A 21,472-nucleotide genomic window follows, 5' to 3' on the forward strand; every position below is an offset into this window, starting at 1 on the left:
TACAAACTCATTTACGCACGTCCATCTGCACCACTACACCGTTACTAAAGAAAATCTATCAAATCAAAATCGAAATACGAGGCAAAAATAGTAGACACGGTGTGGGCTTTAGCAGTATATGTCATCCGACTTCTGGCTCAGAGGCTTTATACATTCAAATAATAGTTGCACAATTGTGACAATAGAGTCAGAACTTTCATAAACACTTTGAGTAAAAAAGAAAAAAAATCTTTAAAAATGTTTAAGAGCCCATGAATTACTCACAACGACGGGAGTTGAACACATTTCAGGACCACATAACTACTGGACAGCTCCCATTACTACATACACATATGAGAAACAAACCTGAGAGGAGTCTCCCGTAACATTAAAAAAATACTCCCTGAGACCAAATGATGTCAATCACACTGTGAATTATGTAAAAACTTTGACACACAGCTCTTTTATCTTGAGGTAGTATGGTGCCCGAAACCCACGGAATATGGGGAACTGAATACAGGACACTGGCGACACCCTGTGGAAATACATGCAAGCATCCACACAAACACCGTAAGAGCTTTTCCAATTAAAATGGTCCAGTTACAAAAGTTACAGAATGTCTGACGTCATTAAAAGCAATGCAACAAAGTTGTTCATCCTGTTCACATAGTAATTTTCGTTTATTTATATAGCACATTTCAACAACAAGGCAATTCAAAGTGCTTCACACAAGACAACACAATCATCATGACAGAGAAAAAGAAATTTAAAATAGAAAATTAAAAAGTCACTGAAATGATTAAATCTGTAAATATGTCCAAATAAAAATCATGTAAATGAAATTAATTGGAATAAACAAAGGACAAATATATATAAAAAAGTTGCAATGCAGAGTTAAAGTTTAAAATTGTACAGCTTAACCACGTTTTATTTTTGGCTTTTGAGACCTATTGGGCTGTCTGTTTAATTTGTATTTCTTTCCTGGATCTACATTTTGTACCTACATCTCTACCGCCCAGTAGAGGGCGGTAGAGACCTGCACATACACGATCTACTGAAACCCAACAAGATTCAAAACACAGGACTGACATCATTTCAGTGAAGGAATAAAAATCCTTTTCTTGTGCAAAAAACAAAACAAAACACAAGCATCACAAGAATCTTTTCTCTGTAATGATTTGGCAAATGTTTTAGCCTTAATGCTTTACTTTTCCATTTAGAAATCAATATATAGTATGTATTATCATCACTTTTTTTTTAACTCTTTAAAGTCCCAAGGAATTACAATTTATATAGTTCTTACTAGATTTGTGAAACTCTTTTTTTACTGGTGAATTACTGATTTATTTTGAATATTACACTCGAATCATGTCCCATTTGTACTTTGCATATGCATAAAGCTGTTGTACTTTATTGAACAACTTACATGTATTTAACAATATATTTCAAACTAAATGTGAATTTTCGCCAGCACTAAAGGATGCAGATGTTTTTACTGTATGTGTTGCAACTGCAGCCAAGAGAACACATTTTTTGTCTTGGTTGATATCAACACTTAAGATGATTACAGAGACAGAAGCGGGGTGTTTCCAGTCTGTTGGATAATTTGATGCAGAAATGGCAACATTAATTCACCAAGCAGAGGATTAACACACCACAGGAAATAACTGCCCAATTTCACTAATGACAGAGAGTTGGCACAGTGGAAGCCATCATATAAACACTTTATATTGCATGGTCTCAAACCGTATCCATGTAGTACTACAAGGGACGAGTGTCGTCATTTAGCTTTGGCTTAAAAAACACTATGATCTATGTTTTTGTATTGGTCCCTATTCAAATAAAAAAGTACATGTATTTTTATATATGAGAGCAGTGCAGATATGCGATAACCTGGAAAATCTTTGCTGACTAATTCTAGTGACTTGGCAGCATCCGTAAACACAAGTTCAAAGTATTAGCTTTGTCCTCAGATATAGACGGTGCCTTGTCCTCACAGGGGAAGACAATAGAAGAGACGCTTTATAAATTAGACAGGCCGTGAATGGGCAAGTGACGTAAATAGCTTATCCAGATTCTAATTTGTAACAGTCAATTTATTTATAAACAAATCTACAGAAAAATCTACAGTAAACATGTTTATCTTTATTTGTGAAGTCTCAGCTAATGTTTGGTGAATGAAAAGCATGAGCAGACATGTTTTGTCATGTCATTGTTTTTGTCATGTGACCTGTCTGCTTCCTCCAAACTGACCTGTGACTGTATGTGTCATGTTTTCTTTTCTGATCAATAGATTTACTTATTGACCTGGGCTGACCTTTACACAGGCATGATAAGTCAATCATTATGAGGATATCGTTTAACATAAACTACTCTCTTTTTGAGCAATACAAAGTTAATAATTTACTTCAAACTTTATGCATCAATAGATTACTTAGTTGACCTCTGAGCTTCAAAGCTCACTCAGTAAAGTCTGTCTTGCTTCTGTTTTTTTTTTTTGTACAAAATTGTGGTTGAGGAGTGGACACTCACCACTCTAACAGATTATCATTTTTATATGAGAGAAAGTGCTCTTCAAGCATTATCCATCACTCAAAAAATCTTATGCATTATGAGTTTTGTAAAAATGAAAGCTGCAGTGAACAACATTTATGCAGCACTCTACAACACAAATCTACAAATCTATAACACAAAATAATAAACAAAGCTTCATTTTGTATTGTGTTGGGTGATTAAATCACCATCATTTCTGGGATTATGGGGTTAAAAAACAAATGACACAAATCTTTACATTTGGAAGTGTCACCATCAGCAAAAATGTTGTTAAATAATTAAAAAATAATAATCCCAAGTATGTTGTTGACTTTGTGTTTGTACTGTTGAATGAAGCCTAATGAATGTAAATAGTGCATATGCATTGTTTTTGTATGGGCGCTTCTTCAAAGTAGCGTCCAAATAGTCCATTCCTATTGGTGGATTTGTTGTTATGTGAATTTTCTTAAATTTATTGCAAAACTCTTGGAAAGTGATTTTATGAACAAAAAGGTTGTCTAAAACAAAAGGAGAGCATTTGAGGTTACAGAAACACTGTAGCCTGATTATAAAAGTGTGTGACTGAGTTGTAGATACAGTTGAGGGATTGTGATCCCTTCATTTCTAAAATTTCTCTCTACGGCTCTGGATATTTTATTCTTATGGTTAAAGTCTGTGTCTGTTGAACTAAATCTCTCTAAACATGTCACACGTGCCCACCCATGTGTGCTATGGCTTTATCCTGAGTAAGGTTTTCTGGGACAAGTCTGTTTTTATTTGCTGTACCAGCTGTTTGTGTGTAGCATTAAATTAAACACACGCATTAGCATTTCTGCACTAAAGGCCAGGATAACCCTCACCTCATAACCTACTGTGGATTGATGCCAATTTAAAAGGTAACTCCTTGTTGTTTATGTAATTACTTTTGTGTACAGTGTGTTGGAACAAAGCTCAGAGAGAAGACATGACGTTTCCCGGTCTGCCTGATAGCTTTTTGCTATTATTGCTGCTTCTATCTTCAGCTCTGACTGAATTAGATCACTAGTACGCACACAGTGGCTCGTAATCACCTGTGGTCCATTTTCACTGTAGGGCTAATCAGTCAAAGGGCATTCCTTTTTCCAAGAACTGGAAGCTAATCTGTTGTAGTACTTTTACTCTCCTGAGAAAACCCCTGATCACAAAAGTTTGAGGAAGTAGGTGATTATGTCAAACACACAACTGATAAAAGAGCTAGAGGAACATCGAACAGCATTGAGTTTTAGCTTCATTATCACATACATTTTAAGTAAGTTACAAACACACAAGATTTCAACTTAATCCACTGTTTGTTTTTTTTTGTTACATAACAGCAGTCTACCTTGCTGAACAGGTAAGAGTGACTGCCATTTGCTACCAGCAGCATGCTAATGCTAAGTAGGTAAAATCTAACCACGTCCAATTTTTTATTTAACTTTTTAGCATGCTGGCATTTACTTTTTTTTGATATCATGGACTCTTTAGAATAAGTGCACATAGTTCAAAAAGGGAATAAGCTACATTGCTAATTTATCTAGTTTAATGCTAAATTTATTTATTTAGCATTTTAATCTCAAGTCTCAATCTTTATACTCATGTCTTTCAAGTAACAAAATGTTCATTTGGTAAATTGTCAAACATGAGCGTTGGATGTGTTTTGTAGTGGGTGATTGGGTTTGTCCATGGTTGTCCAAATGTTGACTCTCCAAGCCAAAACAAAACGAAAACAAGATGGCAGAAACTGAAATGCCAAAAACAAACATTCAAAAATGTGTTATGCATGACATGCTTCTTTTTTTTTTTTTTTTTTTTTTACAGTTTATGGTTTGAACATAGCTCGTTTTCAAGGTATTTGGTCTATAAAAGACTACATTGGATAACTTTGCTATTTCATGCTATTGGTGTTTAGAGAATTTCCACCTGCTGATACTTCCTGGACGTCAGTCTCCTCGCAGATTTCTGGAGTGCATGTATTTAGCTGCTCACAGGTGACAGCTCTGTAGTCTGTATGTTTATGTTCTCTAAAGCTTTCACCACTTCCTTTATTGCGGCTCATTAAAATTGATATTCAGATAAGCCATGCTTGGTACATGGCCCCTTCAATGATGATTGAACTGAAATAAAGACAAGACCAGTCTCCTTTTTTTTTTTTTTTTTTTTTTAACGCAACAGCGAGCTTTGCATTTCTTCTTTATACATTTCAGTACAAGTGTCAAGAGGGTAAACGTGCTGTAACAGTTTCATCAGGGAAATTTAACCTGAACGCCATCAAGTTGCGACGAGTAGCTCCATCACGAGGCACAAAACTACAACATCTGTTTCATTATTGATCGGTCTGAGCATATAAATAACCAGTTACTCAGAAATGGGACGACTTTGTCTCAGGTGTTGTCTCCAGTATAATTGAATAATACAGTCTTAACACAGTGAATGCTTCCTCTCTAAATATAGCAGTTACATCACCTCACACTGTCTTCCTAACAAAAAACAATTGATTAATCAGCTTAGTTAAGGCTTGAGACAGCCGTGTCGTGAGAGGACGTCTCTCTCCACTGTTTAAAGAAAGCGTCTTATTTACAGCAGCTCAGTTATTGAGGTTAAAAAAACAACTAAAAGTAGGTTGTGTGTAGAGTCAAAAAAGTGGCAACTCAAAGGGTTTATTATGAGTTGTGTCACATGGCGCAGTAAAAAGAATGCAATAATTAAACGTGGATGAATAACAAATCTGCTTTGAGGCTACAGTAGAAGTTGTGCGACCTACCAACTGTTCACAGGTGAAAACATGACAACTGCACTGATAACTCATGGCTCATTTACGTGTAAAACACAATACCAAAACTATGACCATCCTATAAGAAGAGAAACTGATGGCATTGGACGTGTGCCTGAACATCCTTCATTTTCCTTTTTATTTCTTCTTGATTACCGGATCAACAATCTTCTGTCCGGTGAGGAAGTGCCAAACGCCGCCTCGGTAGAACTCGTTTCCAAATGTGTAGAGGAGAGCGTTGAAGATGGGGTTTGTTTTTGCAAGAATTGGAAGAACCTGGGACAAAAAGAAGAAAAAAAAAATCAACTAACCGACTATACCTTTCAAATGGTCTAATTTATTGTGGCTGTGATTTCTGTCAGGTATATAATCACAACAAAGTCCAAACCTGTCATGAGACATGAGTGGTCACAATCTCAGACAGATTATGAGCAACCCAAAATTCCAGCAGGATTATTTCAATCACTTCATTTGGAAGTGAAACTAAAGTGGAGCTCATGAGAAATGTCTGTAAAGTCTATTGTTACCCAGACATGCACTCCCTGTTCACAGTGTCGTAGGTCACAGGTTAAGCACAACATGAATGAAAGTGTAAAATATGTTTATGTGCCTGTTTTCTCTTTCAAAATTGATGATTTTTGTGGCTAACCTAATAACTATAATGTTGGAGAAACAGTCGTAGAAATAATGGTAGATTCTATAATTATTAGACCGAGGAATAAATCAGCTTTATCAGAATCAGCTTTATTGGCCTGGTATGTTTAACACACAAGAGATTTAACTTCGGCAGACTTAGCTGTCTTTTTTGCAAATTTAAGAATTAAATATTGACAATACAATAAAAAACATAAACAAGTAATTAAAGACTAATATGTAACCTTTCAAGGAAGTCAACACTTAAGTCTCCTACAACTACGGTAATATGATTGAATGAAAGTAATAAATGCTCACCATCCTCAGTTTTGGAGAGACCAGTTTGGCGTTATCAAAGCAGGCGTAGATGCACATGATGACGTAGGGACCCCAACACGTCAGCAGCACCCTCAAGGGCACACTGGTGTTAAACTGGAAAGCAACAGTTTATGCGTCATTGGAGATATGAAACATGCATTTTTTTTTAGTAATCTGAAGATTTATCATTCACAAAACATCCAATCTGTGTAGAGAGACACAACGTGCTGTATTTGCATCACACTTACCACCCTTCAGTTTTCAGTGTTTGTATAAGTACAACCTAGATCTCACAGTATTCTTCCTTATTTGTCAAAATATAGCTAACCTCAACTCAACCATACTCCTAGTAAAAGAGTTTTCCTTTCCAAGAGATTTAGAGAATATTGCAGCACAGTTACCCTGTAGTGATGGATTTTCTTAAAGTGTTTGTTGATGGCATCGTAACAAGACCACATGGTGTAAGCCGGGAACATCAGGTAGAGCACCACCAGAGTTATCATGTAGGTCACATAGTCCCTGTGGAAAAGAGATCAACAGAAACAATGGCCTTTAACCCGGTGTAGAGCTGATCTAGTTTGAGTATCACTCCTATATTCTCTCAACTGTACCGGTCCCCTCTGGTGTAGTCCAGCGTGCAGCAGGTCTTCATGGGCTCAAAGTCAAAGACGCCCCATCCCATGAGAGGAACAGCAGCCCAGAAGATCGACATGATCCAGATGAGGCTGCACATCGTCAGAGTCGTACTCCAGAAGAGCTTCTGTCCTGAGGAACAAAAACACCAAAAGTAGCTATAAACAGTACAAAACAAAATGATTTAATGTATCGAGATGGAAACAAGTAATCGGATATTATTCCAGATTAGTCTCCAAATACTCTCATAATTTACAGTAAAACGTTATTTGTGTGGAACCGTGAATGCAGTAGGAGTTCAACCAAACACTCCAAAAAAAATAGTTAAAATTAAATACAAATCTGGATTCATTGACTTGTTTTCAACATATCACCGCCAACCTCATGTTGTTGGCTAACCAAAGAAAAAAAGTGAGTTTATTCTGTCTTTTATTTTTAAATCAATGCTGGGAAAGTGTGAACTGAAATGAGGAGGCGTGTCAGACATGTTGATCAGAGAGTCACAGGGTAAAAAACTATTGAACATTTTTGTTATTGATTTATGTAACTATTGTTATTGAAGACTATTTGTTGACTTTATAAAATCTTCGGCATTGAACGAATAAGCTCATCTGTGAGTCCAATAGAGCTTCTTTTGTCAAATCAGCTGATCAGACACTTTCCACTTACAAAATGACAAGAAGCAGCAAACCCTCACATCAGCAGACGGATTCAGCAACTGACAGAAAACTATGATTGATAATCATGCTCCAAAAAACACTGACATCATGAACTGAATTTTAATTAATAATAAAATTGTCTTTCAGTCAATTCATGTATTAATCAAAGCAGCTCTTAATACTAACGCAACCCATACATGTGTTTACATCACCATAACTAAGTGGTGCTATGTTGTACTCACTGGTGCAGTACTGGTGATATCTGTCCCAGGCGAGGGCAGCTAAGAAACTGATGGACGCTAGGATGGATACCATCCCCTGAAAGCCGTGATAGTTACATCCATCTACACCAAACGGCCAATATCTGGAAAACACAACAACATTTGTATCATTGTTATTGAATGAAGGTTTGTTGGTCATATTTAAAAAAAAAAAAAAAAAAAAAAAGAAACATTAGTCACATATACAAAAGACAGATTTTTCACTGCTAATTAAAAACATTGTTTATTCCAAGCTAAATTAGCCAAGCATTAATCTTACCCCCTATAGTCTACTGTATATCCTAATGAGGTCAAAGTCTGACCTCTGATAAATAAACATTCTTAATGAACTTGTTTTCTCTCAGCTTTGTCTTTCTGTGCCTTCTTACATAAAGCCAGTCACTGCATCCCCTAAGGTTCCTTGTTGACATCTTAACCTCTGAATGCACTACTAAAACACATCACACACTGACAGAATAGGGTATTTTTAGCACTTAATGTTTCAGTTTCTGCACTGACATGGTATAACTGATTTAATTTGTGCTTACACAACATATACACCAAGAGCAGTGGAGTAGTGAGGGGGGGGGGGGGGGGGGGGCTTAGTGTGTTAATCTGACCCTTGTGATGCTTAAAGTGTGAATCACATATAATATGTAAGAGGTTTAAACAGGCCAAAAAAATGACCTAATGTTGCTTTATACTGTATGAATTTAGATTCTGATGTAACTTTCAGCATGTTGGCTTAAGACATGTGAACTCCACTCAGTGAGTGAAGTGGATTTGATTATGAAACCCAAAGGCTTATTACGCTTTTGATACCCACTGGCCAATGTCAAACACTGCATCAGCTGTAAGAAATGTAGAATCCACACCATGAAAAAAAACACCTGTGGATGTGACATACAGTACAGCATCTTCTGCCTTTTACCTGAGATAACTGGCATACGCAGCTACAAGTCCGTTTATATTCAAACTGAGGTCGGCCACAGCAAGATTGAACACGAAGAAGTTACTTGGCGTCCTCATCTCCTTCACTCGGAGATAGGACATGATGCTGATCACATTGAGGAAGAACCCTAGCATTCCTGAAAATGAATCAAAATCAATGAATCAATCTTTATTTATATTGTGCCAATTCACAACAAATAGTATCTAAAAACTGTTCACAAAAAGCACTGTGTAAACATTCTAAAAGAGCAGGTTAAAGACTTCACTCATTGCTATCTTATAAAGACCCAACTTTAATCCACCATGAGCACAGCAATAAGCAACGTTTATGTTTTAATGTTTTTACCTTCATTTTTTTTTTACATGGCTCTGGTTTTACTTAATGTCTGATTTTTTTTCTGTTTCTGATTATACAATTGTGAGCATCTCTTTAAATATCTTCTGTGAAGCACTTTGTACAACTGTCTAGAAAAGTGCTCCACAAATAAAGTAATTTTGTCATTTAGCAAAGTTACAGTGGCAAGGAAACAGGCAGAAACCTTTAGCAAAACCAGACTCATGTTGAACAATCATCTGGTTAAGATTGCGTTGGGCTTGGAAAGAGGGACAGAGGGAGGTGCAGAAAGAAGAAGGATAGAGACAAACAAAGCAACAACAATGAATACGATTTACAGCAACAATGTCAGTACTGATTTTAAAACAATGTGGAGTTTAAAAGAGAGTCATACTTTCCCATGACATAATAAACTTTACCATTAAATTAAAGGTTGCCATTAAATCCTGCCAGCCAGTCATACAACCAAAATAAATAGGGCCTTTAATAGTCTTGATGTAAATATTTTAATCGTACATGAAGGGTGCATGCTGAGCTTTTAAAACTACCGAACATTTTATTATGAAAACAGGAGTTTTAAGGGGTTACTGTCCCTTTAAATTTGGTACAAACATGAATTCCTGAGCACGCTCCACTTACCCCCAACAAGAAGAGCTGTTCCGAAAGTAAACATGTCAAAATCCGTGAATCCCTCCGGTAATGTATACGCTGCCATGTTGAGATGCACAAATTAAACTTTACTCTACAACAGTAAACAGTAACAAGTCCTTTTTCCCCCCCCAGATGTTCGGCGAACCACGTACTCCTCCAAAATGACGCCTTATAAAGGCTCTTTCACGTGAAAACGCATGAAGACTCCTAATCTTAATAAACCCCTCGGAAAAATCCCCCCAAGAATGTCCTAATGAGCGCACTTCCTGCAAACCTCCTGCACGTTTGAGGGGTTTGGGGTCGACCAAAGTTGCGCGTTAGCACTGCGCAGCAATTGTTATGCAGTTGGTCGATATCTAGGCCCAAGTGTGATTTTTTATTTTTGTCGGTCGAAAGCACAGGCTATGCCTTAATGTTGAATTGAGCCCACCCATTTAGCTCTGAGTTAGCAGCAACAGCAGCAGGCACTTATCTAAGTTGACTGATAATGAAGCAGATTGGGAACATGGGAAATGTTGTTTATTGATCGGCTGAATTTACGAGAGAATAACTCTATGGGATAAGTCACAGTTGAAAAAAAGTTATCTGCTCTGCACTGTGATTATGTAAAGCATTTTGTAACCTTGTGTTTTATTGGCCCAAATCAAGTTTGTACTATTGATGTGAGGTAAATACTGATTGTAATGGATTGTCTGCATGTCAGGAAATCTGTTTGTTGTTGTTCTCTTTTGAAGTTAACTCAATGCATCTTCCCAGAGGGGCTTTTTGAATTCTTTCTTATCCGACCAAAGATGTCACCTTGAACAGATTAATTGTAAAGCACCTCGGAGGCAAATTTTATATTATGGGCCATATAAGAAAAATGTTGTTTACATCAAAGAAAATTACTTTTCAAGTTTGTGAAATTCTGCATCAAATTAATGTTACTTTAGGGTTGTTTTTTCTCAACATGACAGGACAAAATTAAGGGTATACAATGTGCAACTTAAATGTCTCAAAGTTAAAACGCTAAATAGTGGAGACATTTCTTGTTGTTCTTTCAGTGTCCCAACGATCCTGCAGAAAGTCAGTTAATCAGAACGAGCCTTTTCAGTCCATCACTTGTTTCATCTTCTTTTGTTGATCTAAAAGCTGTGCAGGACTTTCTAACAAATGCACATCAAAATTGCTTTACCTTTATAGCCTCCAAACTCAGCTGCAGCTACCAAGAAAGCTTGAAGCATTTAAATGTCTGTGCAAAGTTTGCATTAATGCTCAACTTTGACTGAGAGATAAACATTTTCACAGACACAGATATCTAAGGGTGCAAGTGCAAATAGTTTAAACTGACCAAACACTAAATGTGTTAAAAGCACACAGGGGTAAAAGGTCAGTAAAAAGTTAAGTATTAGATTCTCTTGTTTACATATCTATCTGTGCTCAACAGTTGATCCAAAAAAAACAATCAATAAAATAAAAAACTACATAAATGGCAGAAAAGTGACGTTTAGCATCAGTAACAGCTTGACATGTTTTAATGAATTATTTTGGGCAACATCCTGTCCTGTTACAGTCTTCAGTACTTCATACTCAGCCAAAAAAAAGTAATCTGCTGCTCTGACATGCAACACTGTTGCACGAGTCACTTGTTTTGAACAGATCGGTAGATTTCTCACAGACTTGAAGTTTCTGATCTGTTGTCAAAAAAGTTGCTCTGCTTTCTTAAATCGAAAAAAGGAGGGCTTTAAATTTTCTCTCAGAGGCCGTAGGGCACAGTGTTAAATATAAAGCAACAGAGTGCCAACTACACAATGCAAAGACTCAATAAAACAATCTGTTAATCTACAGCAGCTGAGTGTAGATTAACAACATGAATGTCGTGGATTCAGGACTTGTAATCTCTATATAGATGGTTTGCATTGTGTGTTACATCTGGTTTAAAGAACTCATAACAACTTAAATCCACTGTGCAATAAATTTCTACCTCCTCTGTGCAGATTATTAAGGGACAAAGGATCACAAAGCTACATCTTTATCAAAAGCATGCACCATAGAGCATAAAGATAATAGAGGCACATCATCTAATCTTCATCATCTACATGGAGAGCTTCACTTTGGAATAAGGGCACCCTGTGTGAAATAATTTCTCTTAAAGTGTTTGCAACATAGCAGTGGTTGCACATTAATACATTGGCTAACAGTTAATTACACCATCCTAATCTGCTCGTTTCACAATGAAACAAAGGTTTCAGTGTTGAATAGCATGTGTCTCGACAGACCGAAATGATCAGGAGAAGGATGCAAAACTGAATTGATGTTTAGTCCTGCAGATGTATGAAGTGATATGTTGCAGCAGAATTAAGAAGTACAACTTTCTTTAATAATTAATGGGAGAGAGTTTTTTATTTTTTTACTCTACTATAATTCAGGAGCAAATGAAAAATTGTGTTTAATGTGATTATTATGTGACAAATTCTGTGCTATATTGTTCATTAAAATAGAGCATTTTGTATGACACTGTTGAAAGCAGTTAGGTAGGCACATTAACTAAACTACTGCACTACAGTGCAACTCTGAGACAGGGTCTACTTTTTCTTGGGTATTTAAATTTAAATTTGGGTTTAAATTTAACAGGCCAAAAATGAGCTGAGAAAATATGCATTTGTGTTTACTTAACATCTTTATTCTCCAAATATGAGAAGCATCAAAACAAATCATTATTATACAGTCATCTCAGAAGGGAAAGGGATAGGTCAGGATGGGAGTCTGTCCCCGTCATGGCTGTTATTCAGGACAAACGTCCTGAAAGAAATGGAACAAAGACGTAATAATAAAACACAAAGACATGGCTGGATTAAAGGATTTGATACTGACGGGCAGTTGTCCTCAAAGCTCTGCACCTGTGGAAACAAGCAGAGACTGTGAATGTATGTTAGTCCCTCACAGAATGTGTCACTCTCAGACAGAAAATATTAAAATCAGAAAAAAAAATAAAATAAAAAAATTAGGAGCCTACATTTAGAAGAAACATTAAACATTGGCAAATATTCTCACACGATTTTCTTATTTGAAAATTAGATTTTAAACATGGAGATAATCGTTCATGGTGCTTTATATTGAAACCCAATGGTCTTCTGCACAGGTAACGTAGTGTTGTCGAGTATTAACTTTAGGTCAGATAAGTGACACACAACACAATAAAGCCAAGTAACGACTCTACACCGCCATCTAGCGGTCAGGTGTGGCAAATGTCCAACCATCATGTAAATAAAAAGTCTCTCGATGTATTAAACTTTTTACAACCGACGTCAAAAAATGCTATAATTTAAAGACAGGCCAACAAAAGAGTAACTTTGATTGTTTTGAGACTTTCTCAAAGTTTCTCATCGGGTTTATATTTGTTTGATTTTGTTGTTATTTTGGTAACAGGCAGTGTTATGAATTAAAAATACTTGTACTGACAATTTAAAAAACAGGTAACTTGTCAGAAGATTTAATTCAAATATAAGGAAATTAAATGATTTTGTAGCCCGTCAACAACAACAAAAATGAAAAATGCCAGTCATTGTGAGCGTTTCTCCACGTGCAGGTAGATTTAGGGATTCCGACGTGTCCTCCTGCAGCCTTCTCTTCTTTGATTTATTTGTATCGTCTCCATAATTTACCCTGCAATGAACTATTGGAGAAGATCTCCCTGAGAATAAAAGCGATTGCCTATCTGTGTAGCCTATCAGCTGCCAGGAAGCAATAGCCTAATCGTGTGAATGAAAATAACCCAAGTCCCTCACTAATCCCCGCCTATCCTTTTTATCTCAGGATTCAGACCAGGGGAAGCAGTATGGAGCAGTGAGCCTGCAAACCACCACCATGCATCCAATGCCCTGTTAGACCGAGCTGTAGCAAGTATTTTTTTAAATAGTAGTTTAGCTGCATAGAGTTTAGGAGCGTGCAGGAGGAAAAATGAGTCGACAGTGTATTGTTGCTTTTTGTTTGGCGTTAGTTTTTCTTCCTGGACTGAGTAGTTCATGCCCTGTACAATGCAGCTGCTTCTTTCACAAGCTCAGCGATGGATCAAAAGCAAGGTAAATAATATGATTATTACACGTGAATGTGTTTACTTATTTCCAGTTAAGTGGGTTTTTTTTTCTTGCATGACGAAATTATTGTTTTACTACATCTCTTTATGTCCAGTCCCTCTGCATGGTAGAGGATTAACTTAGAGTTGCCATTTAATCTTCTTTCCTTGTTACTGCACAATAGCTCTGCTATGTTTTTCTTTAATAAACGCTGAACTTTATCATGATGTACACATCGATGCAGTTCATATAAAAATGTGTCTGTTATCAACACCATTACTGCAAATACTCTATTTTGAAAAGTACTTGAACCATAGTTTGATGTATATGTTTTTTCCTCTTTCGTTCAGGAGCGTTCTCTGCAATGATCCAGAAATCACTGTCGTTCCTCCCAATTTTCCCATTGACACGTCGAAGCTGCGCATCGAAAAGACAGCTATCACACGGATTTCTAGTGACAACTTCCACTACCTCAACAACCTGGAGTTCTTGTGGATGTCTTTTAATTCACTGAACTTGTTGAATGTGGACAGCTTTCGAGGTCTTAACAACCTGGATGAGCTCCGGTTGGATGGCAACTCCCTCACCTCCTTCCCATGGGAGTCTCTAACTGATATGCCAAACCTGAGGCTCCTCGATCTGCACAACAACAAGATCTCGACCGTCCCTGCTGAGGCCATCGTGTACATAAAGAACATCACCTATCTGGACTTATCCAGCAACAGCCTCAACACCATTCCGGCTGATCTTCTCACTATGTGGTTGAGTGTGAAGCCGTCCCAGGACAGCGATTCTTCCAAACTTATTCTCGGTGAGGATCAAGCTGTGACATATTAGGAAACAGGAGCACTTTCTTTCTAAGCTTCCTTGCATGATGGCCAGTTCTTTTACAGCAGAAGCACTAAGGGATTAGTCTAATTATAGTTATTGTGTGTCAGGTTGTCAGATTAGGCTACTTCTATGTATTTTGACTGAAGACTTCAAGTTCTTGTTTACAAAATGAGTCAGTAGTTGTGGAACTGAAATCTATCTTGGATATTTTTTTCACACCCTGTTTTATTCACAGGTCTTCATGACAATCCATGGCTGTGTGACTGCCGGCTGTACGATCTTGTCCAGTTTCAGAAATCTCCGTCGTCATCCGTGGCTCTCATTGACACCAGGCTGAGGTGTGCCGACCCGGAGAGCTTTTCAGGAGTTCTCTTCACAGAAGCCGAGCTGCAGAGGTGCCAGGGCCCTCGGGTGCACACTGCTGTGGCTCGTGTTCGAAGCTCTTTGGGCAACAATGTCCTGCTGCGCTGCGGCACAGTCGGAGTCCCCATCCCCGAGCTTTCCTGGAGTCGTGCCGATGGCAAGAAAATGAACGGCACAGGTGAGTTCTGAACTGATACCAGATGTGCCCAGGATAGAACTGCATCTATTTATACTTAAGTCAACGTGTCAGTCAGATTAAAGCTACTCTTTTGGTGCCAATCTGCTTAACTCAATGGATGCCTGCCTTTTTGTCTTTCAGTTCAGGAAGAGATTTCAAAAGAGGGCATCATTTGGTCAATTCTCAGCGTACCTGCTGTCTCGTACCGTGATTCTGGGAAATACGTGTGCAAAGCAACAAACTTTGTGGGCACAGCGGACGCCATCATCTCCTTGGTGATCACAGATTCTATTAGATCAGAGGAAGCAGGTGGCGGTGGTGGTGTTTCTAAGAGAACCAGAGGGAAGAAACCGGGTGGAATTGGAAGAGCGGCATACCAAGAGAAACTTATTGCCAGATATGTTCCTCCGCCAACCACCACAGCTGCACAACCCATCATTGAACCTCTCAACGGCAAAGGCGTGACCGGGAAGTATGAGATCGAGAGCTACAGTGTCTCCGATGATGCCTCTCCAGGGCGAGGCAAGGGTTCAGACCCTCAGAAACCACTGGATTTTCAGAGGGATGGTCTGAGTAACTTAGCAGCCAATGCCTCTTCTTTACAGCAAGCTCCTGAGAAAAGGATTGTGCGTTCCGTGAAGGTGATTGGTGACACCGATCATACTGTCTCCCTGAACTGGCGAGCCCCGACAGCCACAAACACAACGGAATTCAGTGTCCTTTATGCTGTTTTTGGCGAGAGGGATATGCGTCGAATCAATGTGGGTGCTGGAAAGAATCGGATCACCATTGACGGCCTCGTACCAAAGACCAAGTACATTGCCTGTGTCTGTGTCAAAGGCCTGATCCCAAAAAAGGAACAGTGTGTAATCTTCTCAACAGACGAGGCGGCCAGTGCCAGTGGGACCCAGAAGCTCATTAATGTGGTGGTGATCACGGTGGCGTGTGTGATCGCCGTTCCTCTGACCCTGATTGTGTGTTGTGGGGCTATAAAGAAGCGCTGTAAAAAGATGCTGGGTCAGCAGTCCAAAGATGTTCAAGACTCTTATGTCACATTTGAGACGCTTGGCCCTGGGGGCAAAGCTAAAGGGATGGAGGGGGAGTATCTGACCAGGCTAAATCCTGATGAATCCAACAGGTTGCTCTCAGCGAGGTCCAGTGTCGATTCAGAAGCAACAGCTAGGACTGAGGGGCCGACCAATGAGTACTTCTGCTGAAACTCAATGTTTGCCACAACATCCAGAGGCTGCACTTTGTTTTCTATCGGCGTGTGACGTGAAGAGGTACACGCCTGTCCTCGGAGACGTAAAGATCCTCTTTTGAGGGTCTTTAGAGGAACTGACAGCTCTGTCAGCGTTGGATGTATGGAATTATTTTACAGCCTTGTGGGACTAAAAAACACCTTTCAATAGGTGGGTAACAAAAAAGGGAAAATAAACACTTTGACACAGTTTCAATCTCTACATGAGATACCACTAAGCTTTTTTTTTTATACCATGCACTTTTAAAGCTGATGTTTTTCGTAGAGCAACATGTCTGAAAATGTTGCCCTGCACTTTCTAAAACCCATCAGTTTTTTTTCCCATGATGTAACCTCTGCACTGTGTAAACAATCTTTATTCTAAACAAAGTATTTAGAAAAAGAAGAACCTGAAGTTAGTTGTCAATTTTGTATGTCAGTATGATGTTAAGGTGCCAGGTTTACTGTTGGGTCAGAAACCTACAATACAGTTCAATTCACAATGTGTAATTTTTTTTTTTTGACCTGAACTTTATGTGTATGTCTGAATGTACTGTATAATAAATAAATATTTTTATATTGATTTACGCACCCAAAGCTCTTTCTTCATTCTTCAGTATTTACAATTCACAATAATAGCAAGCAACAATATTTTTTTCTTGGCATACCAACTCTTGCATACATTTGTGAAATAACAACACCTAATTACAAAGTGGTGGTATCATTGTTTTGTGGTAATGTGCAAAAAGCATAAAAGGACAAACACCTGAAAGTCTTTGTAACACGTGGAAAACATTGGTATCATAGTTGGTTAAAACAGGTAAGTGAAGTTGCATGGGTGGGTTCACTGTGTATCACTGTGAAACCAGTTTTCATTAGCAAGGCATCCAGTATGAGTTTACGATCATTCCGATCATTGTGTTAACATTATGTAAAAAGCACTCGTCTAAATGCGTTTGCATCTTAACTAGCCTCTGCTGCACTTCTCTTAAATGACTGAATGTTTCATAATAACATGCTAACACTCATCAACACATGGACGGAAGCATCAACATGATCAACTACGCTGACTTTGTTTGCTCTCTTCAGAAAAATCAATTCCTAAATCAAGTATTTGAAATGAATGACATCAGTGCTAAAGTGCTAAATGCTTTCACACTGTGTCTATATATGCTGATTCTGCTTTTAAAAAACTAAACCTGTGAGTCAAACAGGGTTCGGATTATTGAGGTCAGATTACAGTCCTCATCAGACATCTGTCTCTCAGTCTCTCTGTGATGCTAAGCAGGGAGGGCTCCGGCCCACTTATTACAGAGAGCCCTCCTGTCGTGTCAGTGGTTGGGCTTTGATCGGGGACAATACATGTAGTAAAATATTTATGGGGCATACCTAAAGGTACTCTTGCTGTAAAAAGAAATGTTACCCACTGAGTAGTGTTTGAGCAACATTTTTATTGTGCTTTCATGCTGATGATGAGATCTGACTCCAGACAAAGCAGACCATTGCGATTAATACACCTTTCTTAGTGTGTCTCACATGTCACTTGGTGTCTCAGGAGTTACGTCAAGGAGGATTAATGTAATAGGCTTTGTTCCATGCAGCTCACGGTCCTGTCCTGCCCACACAGGCCTGTCTCTAAAGCTCCTCTGGGAATATGGACGTCCTTCATGTCACATTACGTATCGCTGTTGTATTTTGTTTCATCACTACTGTATCTTCAACTTGTGTGACCGGTTGCTCCTGCAAAGATGACAAACTTGGAAGGTAAGTGGCAATTGAAACAATGAACTCATGAAATTAGGGGAAGTGCTAACTTGAACCTGTTTTAAACGAACAAGTGTTGTTTTAAATGTTAATGTGCTAGGTTGTTTTTGAACTGGCCCTTACATGTTTGCAAATGGTGCAATAACCTAAATAGATAAAGTTTCAGATTCATTCTCATTAGCTTCTCTTGTTTAAGACAATCTCATCCGATTGTTCTAGGTCGTTGCTTTGTATGGGAACCTCCTTGAGACAAACCCCAGAGGACATCCCGCATGACTTTTCTAAAATTCGAATTGAAAACTGCCACTTGACAGAGTTACCTCAAGGATCTTTCTCTAAAGTTAATGCCTTGGAGTTTCTCTGGCTGAATTTCAACGAGATCACCCTGATGAACATCAAAAGTCTTGAGGGGCTGGCTAACCTGACAGAGCTCAGGCTACAAGGGAACAAGTTGACCACTGTACCATGGACAGCATTTCAAGACACACCCAAACTCAAGATATTGGACTTGAAACACAATCGACTAGACGTCCTGCCTGAACAAGCTCTGAGGTACTTACCTGTCCTGACCTACTTAGATTTATCTTTCAACCAGCTTAGTGTGATATCAAAAGATGTTTTCCATAATTGGCCACTTTATGAGACAGCGCAGAAAGCATGGGGGAAAGAAGGGCTGGTATCGAATGTTGTTCTGGCACTGCACGACAATCCATGGTTGTGTGACTGCCGGCTCAAGGGCTTTGTTGAATTCATCAAGAGCGTCAGCCCTCCCATCATTCTCATGAACTCTTATCTGATGTGCTCAGGCCCAGCCTCTAAAGCTGGCAAGTTTTTCCATGAGATCCCAGTGAAATCCTGCATGAAACCAGAGGCCTCATCGCCAGAGACTAACATCACTTTACCTCTGGGAGCAAATGCAACTCTTTCATGCTTAGTCACGGCCAGGCCGAGCCCGACCATTCACTGGATGTACAGTTTGAAGATTATAAGAGGATTTGCTGGTAAGTTTCTTTTCATTACTACTGTCCATTAAACTGTTTTGAACCTGCTGTCGGAGCACTTAGTGAGGTATACCCCTAACACTCAGGCTGCATCTGCTTTATTAAAAGATACAGAATCAATACCATCTTAGTTAGGTATCGAAGCAGGTCAAGTCTTCATTCTTTGTGCATTTCGATTGTCAACAGTCTGAGTAGCAACATGCACAATTGGAGTTGGAAAGACGACGTATTAGATGCATGCAGATGTGGTTTGAAAGACATGACAAGAAGGTGTACTGGCATCAGATGATAGTCAACAGGATCTTGGATTGCATTATATCGGAAACATTTTGATTATTTTTACCCTTTTACAGACTGTTATGTGACCTGCGTATCACCAGTTCCTGCTGGAATAATAGTGGTTATACTTTGACAACAAACAACAGATACTCTTATTCAAAAAATAGGGTCACTGTGACAATTTCAATTTGATGCCAACAAGCCCTTTCCTGGAATTCACTCTGATCTGTTGCTCTGTTTTGCTTTTTTCTAGTTACAGAGACCCATGTAGACGAGGAGACAGTCACCTCCCAGCTGGTGATCCCCTCTCTTCACCTTGGGGAGCGAGGACTCTACACCTGCGTGGCCAACAACTTCATTGGCAACTCCTCTGTCAGCATTATGGTCGACATCAGCTCCTTGAACTCCTCCTTTCCTCTCCCTCCACCTGTCCCCATGTTGTCATCTGATGATGACACCTTAATTGAAATCCGAATTGCAAAGCAGACAGTTTACGGAATCACCCTGGAGTGGCATGCAGAGCTTGACAACCCAGCGGAAACATGGTTCACCATCCACTTTGGCAAGTATGATACACCCAAAAAGGAGATGATCTACATTGGCCCTGGCATCAACAGCTACTCTGTTGGCAACCTGCTTCCTGTCACCAAATATGAGGTGTGCGTGAGCCTGAGAAACCATCCGCCAAGAGAAGGTCAATGCATTGTTTTTGTGACGGGGAATGACATCAGCGAGATGGAGCAAAGAAAAAGACTTGTACACATTATTGTTATTGTGTGCGCCATGGTGCTGTCTGTGCCGGCCGGCATGTATGCCTGCACCACAGAGATCAGGTTCAACTGTGTGGAGCGCTGCGTGGCTCTGTGGAAGAAGCGAAGACAGGAAAACAGAGAGAACCAGCCTACAGCGGAGAGGCAGGGAACCTTCGACAGCCTGCAGGCGACCAGCGAAGAAGTCCTGTGCAGGGACTTGGAGGAGAAGCCGAAAAGGAAACGAGAGAAAGGAGGAAGTGCTGCTTATATGTACTAGCATCAAAGCTTGGAAATGTGTGCATGTGTCTTTGTAAAAGATTTCAGGTTGGAGCTCAGATATTTACTTTGAATTTAAGTTCCAATGTCCAATCTCTCTCTTTCCTTAACTATTTAAAAAAAAAAAATTACACTACTAACTGCCTTTATGTGAGTATTAAGAAACATCGAAGACTCTTCTGAGCATCTCAATGTCAAAAAAAGAAAAAGGACATTTTGAACAGATTCCTAATTCTTGAACCTGTTTCCTTTTCAGGTTTCTGTTGCTTTTTTGGTTCAAAGTTTAGATTCAAAACAAAAAAATATCCACATTAACAGTTTGCTTCTTCTTGTTTTTTTTTTTTACATTTAATGTACAAATTTAGAAAGGACTTATGTTGTTTCAGGTTGCCTTTTTGGATAAGGGAGGAATCACAGATGGACTGGAGCTCCTTTGGGTATGCAGTCATTCTGTAACTATATATCTGAAGCTATCATGTCTAAGTGGTGGTGTCAAAGTCCTTATTCTGAGGTCTGTTTTTATCATAACATTGTACATTGCTTATGTGAATATTTTGTTAGAGGTTATAACAAAAAAATCTTTTGATACTAAAATGCAAAAACAGGCGATCCTAAATCAAACAGATGTAGGTACCAGTCATTTTTCCTTTTTTACTTTATGTATATTTATTGTTTACTCAACTGAATTAAGCTGTAATCAAGTGTTCAAGAGAATTTAATCCCCTTCATTAAAAAAATATGTTTTTTTAAACAATTTTATTCTTTTGACTTCAATGCCCCTCTCGTATTTGAATTAAATGATGTATGGTTTGGATTAAATGGATGTCAAAGACAAATGTTGAGAACCTCTGTGTATTTTTTTTTTTTTTAGCACAATCACAAAGAGGATTTGTTACATAAGCAGAGTTTTCCTCAGCATTTATACATACAGCCTTAAGCAGATTAAAGTGATTTTCTATCTGAATCCTAGTGAGCAGGACATGATATTTCCATTT

The 21,472-nt window shown here is 38.6% G+C and overlaps 3 protein-coding genes across 3 annotated transcripts; 2 read left to right on the plus strand and 1 right to left on the minus strand.

Moving 5' to 3' along the window:
- Nucleotides 1-5,167: 5,167 nt before the first annotated feature.
- Nucleotides 5,168-10,181, minus strand: rgrb (retinal G protein coupled receptor b). The gene is made up of 7 exons (XM_079372489.1): nt 9,727-10,181; nt 8,734-8,890; nt 7,785-7,906; nt 6,862-7,015; nt 6,652-6,769; nt 6,251-6,364; nt 5,168-5,575 (listed from the first exon to the last, which is right to left on the minus strand). The coding sequence occupies exons 1-7, from the start codon at nt 9,800-9,802 to the stop codon at nt 5,438-5,440; spliced, it is 879 nt and encodes a 292-aa protein (XP_079228615.1). The 5' UTR covers nt 9,803-10,181; the 3' UTR covers nt 5,168-5,437.
- A 3,382-nt stretch (nt 10,182-13,563) lies between these two features.
- On the plus strand, nt 13,564-16,988 carry lrit1b (leucine-rich repeat, immunoglobulin-like and transmembrane domains 1b). Its single transcript, XM_079333849.1, has 4 exons — nt 13,564-13,799; nt 14,144-14,604; nt 14,860-15,165; nt 15,307-16,988. The coding sequence occupies exons 1-4, from the start codon at nt 13,678-13,680 to the stop codon at nt 16,380-16,382; spliced, it is 1,965 nt and encodes a 654-aa protein (XP_079189975.1). The 5' UTR covers nt 13,564-13,677; the 3' UTR covers nt 16,383-16,988.
- Nucleotides 16,989-18,047: 1,059 nt separating this feature from the next.
- Nucleotides 18,048-21,225, plus strand: LOC306842311 (leucine-rich repeat, immunoglobulin-like domain and transmembrane domain-containing protein 2). The gene is made up of 3 exons (XM_079372483.1): nt 18,048-18,169; nt 18,389-19,170; nt 19,703-21,225. The coding sequence occupies exons 1-3, from the start codon at nt 18,060-18,062 to the stop codon at nt 20,476-20,478; spliced, it is 1,668 nt and encodes a 555-aa protein (XP_079228609.1). The 5' UTR covers nt 18,048-18,059; the 3' UTR covers nt 20,479-21,225.
- The last annotated feature ends 247 nt before the right edge of the window (nt 21,226-21,472 follow it).

This window comes from Symphodus melops (assembly GCF_947650265.1).
Source record: "Symphodus melops genome assembly, chromosome: 21".
NCBI lineage: Eukaryota > Metazoa > Chordata > Actinopteri > Labriformes > Labridae > Symphodus > Symphodus melops.

What these genes read in the sequence shown, in the direction of transcription:
- LOC306842311 (XM_079372483.1), top strand. Translation starts at nt 18,060, where the DNA reads ATGGACGTCCTTCATGTCACATTACGTATCGCTGTTGTATTTTGTTTC. An exon ending in AAAGATGACAAACTTGGAAG is followed by an intron (nt 18,170 to 18,388) that starts GTAAGTGGCAAT and finishes CGATTGTTCTAG; the next exon opens with GTCGTTGCTTTGTATGGGAA. An exon ending in GATTATAAGAGGATTTGCTG is followed by an intron (nt 19,171 to 19,702) that starts GTAAGTTTCTTT and finishes GCTTTTTTCTAG; the next exon opens with TTACAGAGACCCATGTAGAC.
- rgrb (XM_079372489.1), bottom strand. Translation starts at nt 9,802, where the DNA reads ATGGCAGCGTATACATTACCGGAGGGATTCACGGATTTTGACATGTTT. An exon ending in AACAGCTCTTCTTGTTGGGG is followed by an intron (nt 8,891 to 9,726) that starts GTAAGTGGAGCG and finishes ATTCATTTTCAG; the next exon opens with GAATGCTAGGGTTCTTCCTC. An exon ending in GCGTATGCCAGTTATCTCAG is followed by an intron (nt 7,907 to 8,733) that starts GTAAAAGGCAGA and finishes TGTGTTTTCCAG; the next exon opens with ATATTGGCCGTTTGGTGTAG.
- lrit1b (XM_079333849.1), top strand. Translation starts at nt 13,678, where the DNA reads ATGAGTCGACAGTGTATTGTTGCTTTTTGTTTGGCGTTAGTTTTTCTT. An exon ending in TTCTTCCAAACTTATTCTCG is followed by an intron (nt 14,605 to 14,859) that starts GTGAGGATCAAG and finishes TTTTATTCACAG; the next exon opens with GTCTTCATGACAATCCATGG. An exon ending in CAAGAAAATGAACGGCACAG is followed by an intron (nt 15,166 to 15,306) that starts GTGAGTTCTGAA and finishes TTTGTCTTTCAG; the next exon opens with TTCAGGAAGAGATTTCAAAA.